We start from the raw sequence: 14,552 nt of genomic DNA, 5'->3' as shown, positions 1-14,552 counted from the left end.
ATTTTATTTTTAGCATCCAATTTCAGCAGAAGAATCCCAAAGCCCTGAATTATTTATTTTTATTCACTCTCCTCCTGTTTGTTCCTCCATCAGCACCTTTTCTGAAGCTGGACGGGACCCAGGCGGTAGTGAGTCGCAGGAGGTGGGAATGTCCTAAAATAAATAAATAAATAAATAAATAAAAAGCAAAAGAAAAGAAACAAGAGTTTGGTGGTCCTCGCACTTCATCACTCCGGATCCAGGCCGAGCCGGGGCGGAGCTACACCTTACAGCTCTCATTCGGACGCTTTGGATACTCGCAGTGGTGCAATAGTTGTTTTCTTTCTTTTTTTTTTTTTTTCTTCCCCCTTTGGTGGCTTAGTTGGTCTGATCAAAGACGAGCGGAGGTGCACATTGTGTCGACAGATCGCCATGGGAGCACAGGGCTCATCGCAGCGGGACGGGAAGATCCAGGAGGATGCGTCAGCTTCAGCTTCAGCCACCGGCGGGGAGCTGAGCGCAGAGGTGAAGGTGCTTCAGGAGGGAAGCAGAGTCCTGGACGGAAAGGTAAAGCTCATTTTAACCCCTTGCAAGCCTCTAAGACAGCCCTTTTGCACCAGGCAGAGAGATGAACGTTCCGGATTTCATGTTTGCAAACATACTTATTGTCCCAACAATCTCCTGCAATGTTCCGCAGCGCTCCATGTGCGCCTGTTTTTTTTTTTTTTTTTGCTGAGTAATGGGTCGACTTGTCTGCAGTCCCGCAGTAATAAAAAACGCCAGCATGCAGCCAGGACTGCTTCACATTTACAGGCAGATTACAGAGCCTCGGATACCCAGCAGCCTTCCGTGTAAATGTGTTTTTAGCTGTTTGAAAACATAAAGAAACGGATTTTTCCAAAGAGATAAAACGGACTCGGAGGTGACTTTGCACTGCTTTTTGCTTATAAATGTAAAGCGGACTCCCCCATCTTTTTTTTATTTTTTATTTTTTTTAGTCTCCAATATTAAAAAAGAAATAGCTAATAAAAAATATTTTAGTGCAGCCAAAAACACATGATGTGGACAATTGAAGCCAATTATCCTTTGGGGGAAAAAATCATGAGTAATGAAATTAATACAAAAAAGATTTGATGGCAGGATAATAGCAATTGGTTTGATTCAACCCAACATCCAAAGCTTTTTAAATAAAGGTGTAGGTGATATTTACCAAATTTATAAATACATAAAGACGGAAAAATAGGAAAATATTTAAATAAGTAAACAATGGTGCTCATCACCACCATCAGTACCTGACAGGTGGTAGTTTGCATCAGCAATTTTAAACGTAAATGAAGTGTTTGTGTTCATTTTACGGTGATATTTTAACCATATCTTTTACACTCTGTGCAGCTTCTCTTCCGGTTTTCTATGTTTTTAATAGTTGGAATCATGTGGAAACTTTATTTTTATGATCTGTTTGTCAAAACTAGTTAAACATCAGAATCAAAGACACCAGAAACTCCAAAGCATTAAGTGGGAATAAAAAATGAACGGATGCACAAACAGAAGCACCAAATGTTGACCCTACTGAGGAAGACGGGGGTTTTTACTTAATGCAGAACCTAAAGGGGAAAATCAATTTGAAAATAGCTGCTGACTAAACTGCTAAACCACTTATCGAGCAATTGTTTCAACTCCTCCTCTAAATGAAATCAAGCACTTTCCCCTGGAGACGACTTCCTCACTAACAGAGGAAACCATGATTTAAGCTCAATGGACAGGTCATTTTTCTAGCCGAATGTTTGACAGATAAGACAGGGAGACTAATCTACCAAATAATTAAACTTCAACCATAAACCTTAAATTATCAAAGCTATTGCCGCCCTTTTCTGTTACTATATGGAAAACACCTTCTGAAGTGTGTGTGTGTGTGCGCGCGCGTGTGTGTTTCACCACCTGTCTCATACATGCTATGTTTAACCTGTTGGATTTACTGACATTTTAATGTGCGAAAGGTCAGCAGGTCACATTTTGCTGCTTCTCCTGAACGACCCCCAGGACGGTAAAGCCAACAAAGCTGGAAGCTTAACGTTCCTGCAGATTTTTTTATCACGTCTTCATCCGTTCACACTTGTTTCCTTTCCGGGGAGATTCTTGTTTTTCCCACATTTCCTCATAACATAACGTCTGGGGAGTTGTTTCCATGTAATCTGTGTGGTGTAGTTTGTGCTTCCTGTCGCTGGCATCGCCGTCTTCACATCATTTTTCGCATGAATTTTGGCACAACGTAACGCATTGTGACATCACCGGGCCTCTAAACCTGCTTTTCTTTCCGATTCCAGCTAAAGCAGGTGATGCAGACCAAAGCAGACATGTAGCGGCTCGTTTACCTTTGAGGTAAACGAGCCGCTTGTGTTGTGTTGTTTGATCCGAGCGCAGAAATTGTGTGATTGCTAACGAAAGCACTGCAATTTTAGCAAAATATCAGTTCATGTTGCTTTGTTTAAACGCGTGAAACATCTGCGCAGTTTTACCGTCCCAGTAAAGTAATGACTTTAACGTGAGCCAGCTCCAGAGTTACATAACCTCAGAAAAAGTAAACTTGTACCCTTGCAGGGCTGGAACAGGTGCATTTATGGCTCCTGCTGTTGCGCAGTTTCATAATTACCTGTCTAATTAATGTTTCAGCCCCTTCGGGCCTTTGTCTAGACACTTTTTAATTCACTGCTCTATTTTTTATTTTTATTTTTTTGACTGTGCAAACCTGGAAAGTTGTTGCTTTGCTTGGGCAGAAGGGAACCATGACCTTGGCTGTTGCATCAAGTCTTTTATTTTTTCACCATCTCAAAGAGGAGGGAGGGAGCAGAGCTGTGCAGCATTACACAAAGCCAGATCTCCACTCTGAGATGCATCTGTCAGACATTTTAAAGCTTAAACATGTACCTGCTCTCAAACAACATGATGCATTCAAGTGCAGCTGCATGTTGTGGTGTGTTTTGGTTCCAAAGAGAGAGCGAGTAGGCTGTGTTTGGAAGATGATAACGCGTGCTCGGTTGATGTGGTCGAAGCTCCCAAGCCTGATACGCAGACGATAAATATCCTCCTCACTCCGCAGAGGAATTTTAGAAATGTGTGTGTGTGTGTTTGTGTGTGTGTGTGTGTGTGTCCCTCCACCACCGGGACACGCCTTCATCATGCTTTACCATCTCCTCAACCTCACGAATGCTGTCAAAATAAATCACATTAGGCGTTCGAGCTCCATTGGGTTTTAATAAAATATGCTCTTTTACCCCTCATCACTGGATAATTGTGATCTTTCTGGCATATAAATAAAAAAAAACCCCCAAAAAAACCAATGTCTGTACAGTGCCTTCCAAAAGCATTTATACTCGTCTTTGAAATATTTTATAGGGTTGAACCAGAAACTTTAATGTATTTTAGCAACATTTTTCTCTGACACTCCTAAATAAAACCCAGTACAATCGATCTCCTTCATACGTCACTTAATTATAATTCAACATGTCCTCCTGTGTGTGTGTGCGTGCGTGTGCGTGTGTGTGTGCGTGCGTGCGTGTGTGTGTGTGTGTGTGTATATAAATCAATCTGTTCTTCACTCAAGCCACAACAGGAATTAGAACAAACTTAGTACTTTTTTTACTTTCTTTTTTTCCCTTTTGCTCTTTCCTTTGGTTTGTCATGTTTCATTCTAATTCATGCAAAGCACTTTGAGCTGCCTTGTTGCTGAAAAATGTGTAATAAAATGACCTTACCCCCTGTGAAGGCCCAGTGTGTTTGGTGGAGAACATTTTAAGGAGCATCATGAAGATCAGAGAGCGCAGCAAACAGGTCAAGGAGAAAATAGTAACTCAAAACAGGGTCAGTGTATAAAACATAATCCCTGAAGACCTCTGATCGAGATTATTAGACTCTGTGGTCTCTAAGATGAACGTCTGCTTACAATGGCTTGGGTTTATTGCATTTGCATTATTTTTATATCGCTTAATTTGCACTCGGTCATCACAACGGCAGAGACAGGTGACTCCAATGATCCAACACCCTGTTATGTAAAGTAATGTGTTCTGATTAAAGCTTTTACGTTCCTGTATAATGAGCTGCGGCTGATCAGATGCTGCCCTGGCTCTGATTATCCTGTTTAGCAGAGAGAGAAAGAGGGCGGGCGGGCGGGGGAGGGAGGCGGGGAGCGAGACAGAAGATTCATTGACGATGGGCCTGGATGGGGAGCAGCGTTTTGGGTGGGCGACGGGAGAAGGGGGGGCGAGTACATCCAAGGGAGAGCGAGAGAAAAAAAAAGTTGGAGAAAGAGAGAGAGAGAAAGTTAGGGTGGGGGGGTGAGGCGTCAGCATGACACAAAGCCAGATGAATCAGCCGATTGTTCCCTCTGTTCTCCCTCCTGCCTGATTTTAAAAGGACTCCGATGACAGAGGTTGAGCTAAAATGGGCTCAGGTAGAGAAAGAAGGAGCGGACCCGGTGCCGCACAGAGCGTGGGTGTTGACAGGGAAGGAATGGGTCCTACTTTCACATGGCCCACAAACGAAACTCGTCAGTGATCTGTGAAGCAAAAAGGATTTAAAAGTACCGTAGAGCTGCTTCAGTCGCCAGCTGTGGTCATTTATTCTTTTAACAACGCAGCAAAGTCATTGCTTTAAAATCCACAAAGCTCATCCTGCACAGCACATCCTACTCTTGTTGGTAATTTCAGTATACAAATTTCACAAAATCACCAGTGCCACAGCTATTGGTACCCCTAATGATTCTTGCAATGCATTTTTAAAAGGTTTACTAGCTAGTCGAAATGGGAAAGCCAGGAGAGGATGCCATTATACTGGTTCAGATGTTTATCAGGTGTAAAAAAAATACTTGTAGTCAGAGCAATAATTAAAAATGACTAGAACTGTACTCATGTTTCTATCAATGTTTTTTTTTTTTGCGTTTTTTGGAATGTCTTATTGGAAACAGTTCTGAAAAAGCAAAATTTGTAAAAAAAAAAAAAAAAAAGTACTTGTTTTGCTAAAATTCTGTCTATATGCTCGCTTGAGGCGGTTTTTCCAAAAAAAAGAGTTGGTACACTAACGAGAAGGTGAAAATACATTTGCCGAATACGTTCTTATGTAGCAAACCTTCCCATCCACTGATGGGTAAGGCATGAAACTGCCTCTGGTAAAACATGAAGCTGCCTTACCAGAGGCATGAAACTCAGAAATCTCCAAGTCCCATCTGCAGGTTCGGAGGGGAGGATTCTCTGTTTCGTGGTCCATGTTAGTTTGAAACATTTGGATTGTGTTTTTTTACAACATCTGACTGAATTTTGCTCTGCGTTGTGTGGTTGATTCGCTCCAAACCAGTAGATGGAGAACCACTTGCATTTTTTTTTTTTTTCCTTTTTTGTGACATGTCATTTTCTTAAAATTCACATGACAATTAGATGAAATATGGGACCCAAGTTTGTTTTGGTACCATGTTTATTGGTGAAGATGGTAGAAAATGCTAAAAATATGTATCTAAAGTTTAAAGCTAGAGAACTGTGTCAAAAAAAATTATTATAAAATCCATTTGACGCCATAGTAGCATATCCCCTCTACCACAATCATAAACAGCAGGACAATGATCTGATAAATATAGAAACTCTTCACAATGATGAACTAAAGTGAAGACTTTTATTTCTTCAGGGTCAACAGTAAGTGTGGAGTAAGAAATATGAAATTGCCTTGAAGAAAATTTGAAACTTTAGCACAAAAACACAAGTTTGAAAACTGAAACTGAAAGCCTGAAACTCATCCTGAAAGCTGAAAGACGGCTCACTTCTCCAGCTGATTAGACCAGTGTCCCTTTGTGGGGTCGGAGAGTTCAACTAATTTTACCTAACCAAATTAGTCAAATTGAAGTAAGAAGCCTGATGACGGAGATTACTACTTCAGTGACGTGGAACGTATAGAAGAGGGGCAGCGTAGCAGATAAGCAATTAATTAATTTAAAATGCAGAGTCATGAAAAGTTAAATAAAATTAGGCTAATTTAATTCCAGCATTTGGATTGACGAACTAAAAGGCTTCAGCTTCAAAGTTAATGTCCACCAAAAACTTTCTAAAGTTGAATAACAGCATAATAAGATAATCAAATGTCAGTCAGTCCTTCCTACAGCTGGAGAACACCAAGATGATTTTGTTTTTTGTTCAAAAAGTGAACCTTGCTAATCAAGACAGTTATTTTTTTTTTCTTGCTGTGTTTTAAGAGAAACAGGAAGTGGCTGTCGGCTAATCAGTCTGTCATAAGGAGAGCTTCCTTTTCTCCCTGCTTTCAGATTCATTCCCATTTCAGTCGCTGTAAAACCAGCCGTCTTTCTCTGATGATGTGGAAAAAAAAACCCAAAGCTCTTTTGTTCCTGTCTTCTGCCCTCTCCCCAACCCTCAGCTCCGATAATGAATCCACAGGTCAACACTAAATACTACAATGACTTGGAAATTATTACATAACGGTGCTTCTTCATTTTGCCATGAACGTGCATTCCCAGGATGTTAGCCAAGCTTAATTAAACATCAACATTTAAATCCGTTCTCTCAATAATGGACTCAAAATATTGTGTGAAATCCTTAAAATCAACTGTAGCAATGTTTTTGAGAACTTATCATCGTGAATGGTTTATTATGATACATTTCTGAATGTGTGCTTTATAGTTTATTGAAAAAAGTAAATGTATGCTGGTTTATCCACAGTTTTTTCTCCTCTTTATTTTATTTTTAAGCAGTTATGAAACACAAAGCTGCTGTGGCAGTTACTCAACTGGTTGTTGCTAGGTAACCAAAGTTATTGGAACTTGAAACTGCTTGCCATGCAGCAGGTTGTTGCTAGGTAACCAAAGAGTGAGTGAGCGAGTTAGTTGATTCGACCAACCTAGCTTAACTTGCTGTGAGAAGTTGAGCAGCTAAAGCCTTTCCTCTGCCTACATCTCCCAGAATGCTGTGTAGTTCTGGATGAGAATTCAGTGAATATGAAAAAAAAAAAGTTTTTTTGTTTTATTATGTTCAAACAAATAACATTAACATACATAGAGGATTTTTAGCACAATGACAAATATCACGTTATTTAAAAAAAAATGTTTAAGAAGAATAACCACAAATATTAACAATGTTGATGTTAAAATCTTGCAATCTTCAACGTAGAATAAAGTTAAAAAAAAACAATAAAAAACCCTGAATATTCCATCTTATGTATTATCTATTGATATTGATCACATGTCTATTGCCATACAAATTGTTATTGATTTATTGTCCAGACCTGATATATGCTTTGGACTTTTTATGTAGTGAACCAACACACAACAGTGGATATTTATCAAATGAAAAAGCATTATAGAAAGAAAATCTTAAAAGCTAAATGGTGGAAAACGTAAACTGCACGTCACCCTGCAACATGGTGGTGGCAGCATCATGCTGTGAAGATGCTTTTCTTCAGCAGGAACAGGGAAACTGGTCAGAGTTGACAGGAAGATGGGTGGAGCTGAATACAGAGCAATTCAGGCAACAAATAAAACTGCACAAAAGTCCTAAAATTCATTTAAAACACAATGGGCTAAATTGTTGTAATGTGGAAAAAAATGTGGGGATCTTTATGGTGTTTTAATACCTTTGCAATGGACTGTAGTTTAAGCCAAAATGTAAAATTTATATGGCACAAATTCATTTAACATAAAGCATGTAAGCGCATTAGAATGAGCCTGTGTGTTCTGCTCTTTCTTTGTTTTTCAGCGTAAAGAAAGTATGAACATTTTAATAAGATTAAAAATTTTAACCTCCACGAGATGATCTTTACATAAAAGGTGGTAAACACATTTTGTGTCCTGCTTTAACCTATCTTTAATTTGAACTGCATGACCGCAGTACACGATAACGTCTTGTATTCAATTTAAAAGCTTAATTTTTTTTTTTATATTCTCACAGCTAACAAAAAAAGCAGTGTCTCCCCAATGAAGCTGTGTGAGGCTTTTCTTCGGAAGAGAGTTGTTTTCGTCAATGTCCAGAGAGTAACTCCGGGAAAAAACACTGAAATGCTTCAGAAAGGGACTGGATTAATCTCACACATTGGCGTCTCAGGTGTATCATCTAATTAAACAAATATTTACATTGATCCTCTCTAAGCATAGGTCATTTTAGGCTATTGCAATGTCTGTCTGCATGAATTGGTGGAGGGTTTTCATGGGGAAGGATGGAGTCCATCTTTTTGTTGCACTCCTTCAGGTCTCTTGCAGCCCTCCTCTCAGCTGCTCATTTTATGCTCATCCATTTTTCATCAGCTTTGGTCCTGATGCTTCATGTCGAGAGCACACTGAGAGATGAAGTCATGAGTCACTGTGGGTGTGTGTGTGTGTGTGGGTGTGTGTTTTCGGTAACTGCGTGTCTTTGTGTGAGTTGGAGCATTTCAAGGACAAACATGGAGTCGTGTTTTTATAGCGCAGCTGATGCACTGGAGTTCAGCTCTGAATGTGTTTACGTCATGGCTGTTGTTACAACATGGCTGCCGGCTTTTGGAGTGAGAGGGAGAGAGTGTGATCTTTTCTTAAAATCCAGAACACCTAAATTTGGCATGTAAATTTTTTACGTGCATTTCCCAGAGTTTTGGAGAAACATTACTGACATCCTTACAAATGAGGTTTTTCATTGACACTTGAAGTTTAGTTTTGGCTATAGTTTTGGTCTGATAAAATGAACCAATTTTTTTTCTAAGATGAGTTTTGACTGGTTTGAAGAGCAACTTGTTTTGGTGCCGTCTCTTTAAATGCTAACGAGGCATTTCACGCTCTGCGGAGGTCGCAGAAAGCTCCATTCTTGCAAGATCGGCCATCTTTATATCGCAATGAATGATGAGGGTTAATGCACTCTACAACCAAAACGTTTTGACTTGTCCCTGAACTTCGACTACAGAATAAAAATGGTGGATTCGCAAAACAAATACTTTGATGCAACAGACAAAAAACTATAACAGGAAATGGAGACAACTGAACAACTTTAAAACTATAAATGTATTTTTGCTCTTGTGATCACACTGATCATGAACAGTGTGTTGTCATATGTGGTAAGAGATTATTGTTTTGAAAAATTAATTCTGGTGTACCCCACAGCTCAGCTGTTACTCCTCTTTTACTTACATAGTTTGTTGTATTGATAGTTTCCATTAGCATACATCCAAATGCAGAGATGGTTTGATAAATCATGGCTCACAGTCAGTGTGAGATTTTTTTGGTGCAAAACGTACGTGTGGAGTTGAATGATGGGAGCAATGGTAACATCTGCAAATAATCACCAGGATGTGAAGACAACATAATGATCCCAAAAACATCCCAAATTTCACAGTGTTCCACCTCGAGCAGCAAGAGGTGAACGTTTTTATGTGACGTTCCGCGAGGGCTTCAAATAATTTAGCTCTTCTCCACAGACGTCCGCAGGGGAGTTGATGCGGGATGAGTCAGGAATTTCACTGCTTTCGCTCTCATCTCCAGGAAAAAACTGCAAATATTCCTAACAATTTCTACAAAATTGTGTAGAGGCTGACATAAAACAATCTTCTAGCACCGTGTTTTCTATTTAGAACAGTATCTTGAAGTCCGAACCACCATTACAGAAAGAAACTTGGCTTAGAAATCTAATTATTTTTGCTTTTTTATTATATGCATACTGGATTTAGAATCTCAAGTTGCGATTTCAATTCTAGCCTAAGCGCTATTACGATGATGCAGCTCCAACAATCACAAACGTGTGTTGGTTTAAGCAAAATATAATTGACACTTGAAACTTTTTAAATTTAAAACAGCCACTTCATAGTGCAGCTTAACTTAATGACAGAGGGATAGCAGCAAGGGGCTGATTGCAATGCAGGACAATAAGATGCTAGTTTCTTTTATTGTTTTAAAAAGAATTGGCAGATGGATCAAGGCGTGGCTGTGATGTTATTTTGAGTTTCAGTCAGGTGATGGATACAAATGTGGTCGGCATGAAGCGGCATGTTCTGCAAAAGAATGTTGCTAGGAAAATAATGATAGCTTTTTGAAACTGGACAAGTCCGACACATGGAAATATTACAGACTGTAAGGTCCCAGAGATAAAGCCGCTCCGATCTAAAGTCCTTCAGATGCACAGCTGCTGGTCATCATAGACGTTGTGCTGCAGTTACAGCTGCACAAGATGATCACGTTGTAATACCTTAGAGGTCTCCACAGCCCATTAAACCTTTTTTTTCTCAATTAACTACAAATTTCAGTCTAATTTAAGAGGATTCATGTGACAGAGTAACAAAATAAGTGAGAAAAGGAAAATGATTTTCTTTTCATTTTTTTTCACCCCTGTTTACTCTGATAAACCCGACTCAAGTGCAAATCAGGGCAGTATGGTGGTGGAAGTATCATGCTAATCTTGACGATTCTACAGGCTGCAAAAGATTTGGGGAAGAGGCTCACCTTCCAGCAGCACAATGACCCAAAACATGCAGCATATTTATGTTTTATAACTTTTTAATTTGAGAATTGCTCTCACAATGTGAAACTTCACGGACACTCCGCAGCCAATCTGGCCAATTTGACTGAGTTTGAGCTATTTTGCCAAGCAGAATTGCCAGAAATGTCAACATTTAGATGTTTGTGATTTTGCACTACTTTGTATTGATTTATCACATAAAATATCAATAAACTACGCAAAGTTATGGTTGTAACATGACATGTTGTAGGACAGTTCAAGAGATATGGATACTTTTGCTGTCAATGCTAAAGATGTCTACTGTAAGATTTGCATTAAAATATATTAGGCATTTTTATGCTCAACCTTTTAAATATTGGTGCAAGTTACTACTCAAGATTTATGTGCTGCCTCTAAAAAAACACTTTATCCTGAAAAACGTGACATTAGAAACCCATCCTTCCAGGTTCAGTCAAAAACCAAGAGGTCCCGAGGTCAGATATTTGACCCTGAATGTTGTTTTTTCTTGCCCCAAAACTTGGATAAAGCACATACATATTAATAGACCAATAATCTAGGAGTAATTTAAAGCCAAAAGCCATAAAACAACTAAGTCTGGTATAAGTGTCTCACTAATTAAAACCATGTTTACGGTGTCTGTGTCCTTTCTAGAAACACCCGGTGCTGCCGTCGTCCCCTCCCGTATGTGGCTCTCGAGTACAGATGCTTATCGGGGCTTTGAAATATTTAGAGATTCTTGACAGGCGGGTCAGAAGAGAGCCGGGGTTTTGTTTTTCCAACCCAGTTAGAGAGGCGGGCCCCTGGGGGTCAAAGCCTGGCCAGAGTGGCCTGATTGCGATCGTGTCCTGGGGGGTCTTTGCTGCGCCACGGCTGTTTGTTTGTTCTGTTGTTTGGCTCCGTTTGCTGTTCAAGTGTAGCAGCCGCACAGATGAGGGCGGCGCAGGCCGAGGAAAAACAGACAGATTGTGGGAGGTAAAGTAACAAGGGGTTAAAGGTTTAGCGATGCGCTGATGTAGGTCGAACGGTTCGTCCTAAAACGGCAACAGGTGTGAGAGTGGACGGCTTTGTTGTCACTCACCGTTTTGGTGTGTGTTCGGTTTGGGCTTTCGGCCTCACTGAAGCAACCGGAGCAACACTGACTTAGCTCTGCGACTTAATTTTGTCCCGCTCATTTTTTAATTTGTCGATTTGATTCTCTTCTCACGACATCTTCGGTATGCGAACCGGAAATTAAATACAGCTGACTGTCACACAGAGACACTTGTTTGGCTTGCAGTTCTGAGACACAATAGATCACAGAACTGTAAGTGTGTTAAACTTATTGAATTTGATGCTCACTCTTTTCTAATCAATTCTTACAGTTCAAGAGGTATTTAGCATCTAATTTATGCAGTGACTCTCACTGTAAATCACAAATCTTTGTGATTGTTGTTGTTTTGGGTAAACATGGAAAGTTTTCTTCTCTCAGACAGTAAAATGTAAAGATTGCTGCTTGTTTTCCAAATATTATAATCATATTGTTCAATTTGTGCAACCGATAAATGCACTGATCTTCTGCATGTCATAAAGTAACCAAATAATATGTTTTCGTCATCCTTTTACAATTGTAGATGATGTCTAATCTTCAGATAATCTTCTGTAAAACAGAGTTCTTTTTTTTAAAGCTTTCTTGTCATGAAAGGTCAATAATTATTTCAGTTTGGATGAAAGTGCGAGAAAGCAGCCACTGCAAATCACAATTTAACCGCTCTAAATGAAAAACTAGAAACTATGGTGTTGAATTCTTTTGCTGCCTTTAGCATTTTATAGTCATGATTAACTAAGCATTAATAAAACAATCACATCTATGTGATGTCTTGCTTCAGCTCTGAAAGGCTGCCAAATATTTCAAAATCAATAAGATAAGAGATTTAAAGCTAGTAGAGACCAAACTTCCTTCCTGTTATCCACTGAAAGTCTTTACTCTCAGGGTTTTTTTTATTTCTCTAAATTTGTCTTTCAACACCTCATTGATATTAAAAATTGTTATAACCTCCACAGGAAACATGTTGTTACTGCCAAATGCTTTTTCTTTTCTATGGTGCGTTCACTGGTTGAAAAAACATACAATTTTTGAGTTTCTGACAAAAAACAGTAAAAATTGCTTTGATTCCAGTTACCACTTAGTATCTCAGTGAATCTCTAGAAATAAATTAATCCAATATTTGTGTGCCACTCATTTGCTCTCAGTTTGTGCCTGCAGCTTTACTGGTATTTAATTTGCTGTTTAAGTTAAATTAAATAAGTGATGAAGCATTAATGTGCGTTAATTAATGAATAGATGAACTTGTTTTGGGATTGAACACTTACTTCTGTCCTATTGAACATCCTGACTCCTCTTACTTCAGAGTATCTACTTGATCCATTGTCATCAATATAACTCAGATGCCCATTAGTCAGTCTGCTAAAAATATAATAAAACTGTTCCATCAACAACTTGGACACAGTCAATCATGAGATTTATTTCCATGTGTAAAAGTTTTAAAGGTGCTTTTAATTTGAGAGAACTGCTGATCCCTGGAGGAGCATCTCTCTGTAAGAATAGCACATACAGTCAATACATGGAGATACAACTGTGAGGTTTTCTGATTTTTCTCATAAAAAATATCACACCATAAACCACTTTAAAATCCAGTTCTGTCCTCAAAGTAATTTTTCACGCTAAATATGATTTAACCTCATGTCTGATGTAACTAAACCTCATGTCACAACATCTAAATGATGGTTTTGTCCATTTTTTACATGTATTTTGTATTATAATGTAAGTTTATATATATTTATATATTGCCCAGAATTATTCATACCTCTGGTAGAGTTAAATTTCTTTAAAGTTTCTTTTTGATAGGAAATGATAGATATTTCTTATCTACAAAATCTTATCTATATCTACAAAATTTTAAAACATTCATGTTGAAAATGATTAATACCATTCTCAATAAATGGAAAAATATTTATTGGCATTATAGCAATTAAACCCTCTGTTACTAGGAGTCTGACTGGGCTTCTTCATATTACTTTTGCCCTAAATCTTACAGAGGAATTGATCGTTTTGGCTTTATTTATACAAATAGCTTTTAATGTTAATTTTATATCCAACATTTCGTCCCTTTTGGCTGAAAACCTTGTATCTCCATTTTAAATCATTAGTTGTTTCTTTTGTTATGTCACCAAATCTGATACATCTGCTATGCAAAGTAAAACAAGTAGCATGTTGATTTGTTCAAACAGTGTGAGTTCATCTGTAGATATGTGAAAAGTCTGTCTGACAGCAGCAACACGAACAATGCCAGTGGCTTCAAAATGTTTTGAAGACGATTGTAGATTCCTTCAGATTTCCTGATTCTGTGCAGAGACACGTAAACGTGCCAGACGTTCATCTGTGCAGGTACTCTGCACCTGAGCAGAGATAATGGGTTGTGGAAACAGTGAGAGTGTTCTTCGGGGGTCTTGTCAGGCTTTGATCTTTGGTATGTAGTGAATGTTGGGGTCAGGGATAATGGACTTGGGGCAACCAGAGGTGAAGAGCCATGAAGAGAGAGAGAGGGAGAGAAAGAGAGGAGGGGGGAGGACGACCAGATAGATGTAGATGTAGATGGTGTCGGTTTGCCAAGAAAGCCCCAAGACATGACTGCGGGGTTTAAGAGGCAGGAGCATACATGCAGCTGCTTACCAGGCCATATGTGCTGCTGAGTACTTGAAAAAGCAGTGGGTAATGATGAGATCCATGATATTAGACAGACAGTGGCTTTAATAGAGCTAGAGAGGAACAAAAGGAAACAAAAATCATAAACAATGACCGTCTTGAGCCACATGCAGAGTAGAAGCTGAAAAATACAGGCACAGTCCGACTTAAGATCGAATTGTTTGACATTCTCCAGAAGTGAAGTCACACAAGCTTCCTCTACAGGTGATGCAAACTCAGCTGGGTAGAGAATACTGCATACCAGACAACAAGCACTGCTGCGAGCAGTTCTACGTGAAATGATCTGCCAGTGGAACAAGATATTTTTCCCATATTACAAGCTAAAATGTTTTGTTTCACTGGCAGATTATTTCACATATAGCTAGTAC

The 14,552-nt window shown here is 39.0% G+C and overlaps 1 protein-coding gene across 1 annotated transcript in view; it reads left to right on the top strand.

Moving 5' to 3' along the window:
* Window positions 1-201: 201 nt before the first annotated feature.
* akap12b (A kinase (PRKA) anchor protein 12b) overlaps window positions 202-14,552 on the top strand; it is a 42,582-nt gene continuing 28,231 nt past the window's right edge. Inside the window, exon 1 of the mRNA XM_007547278.2 lies at window positions 202-546. Coding sequence (XP_007547340.1) covers window positions 412-546 — 135 coding nt within the window. The 5' untranslated portion in view covers window positions 202-411. The remainder of the gene's footprint in view (window positions 547-14,552) is intronic.

This window comes from Poecilia formosa, unplaced genomic scaffold (genome assembly GCF_000485575.1).
Source record: "Poecilia formosa unplaced genomic scaffold, Poecilia_formosa-5.1.2 Scaffold1, whole genome shotgun sequence".
NCBI lineage: Eukaryota > Metazoa > Chordata > Actinopteri > Cyprinodontiformes > Poeciliidae > Poecilia > Poecilia formosa.
Note: the sequence above shows the minus strand (reverse complement) of the source record. Positions and strands in the feature narration are given on the sequence as shown.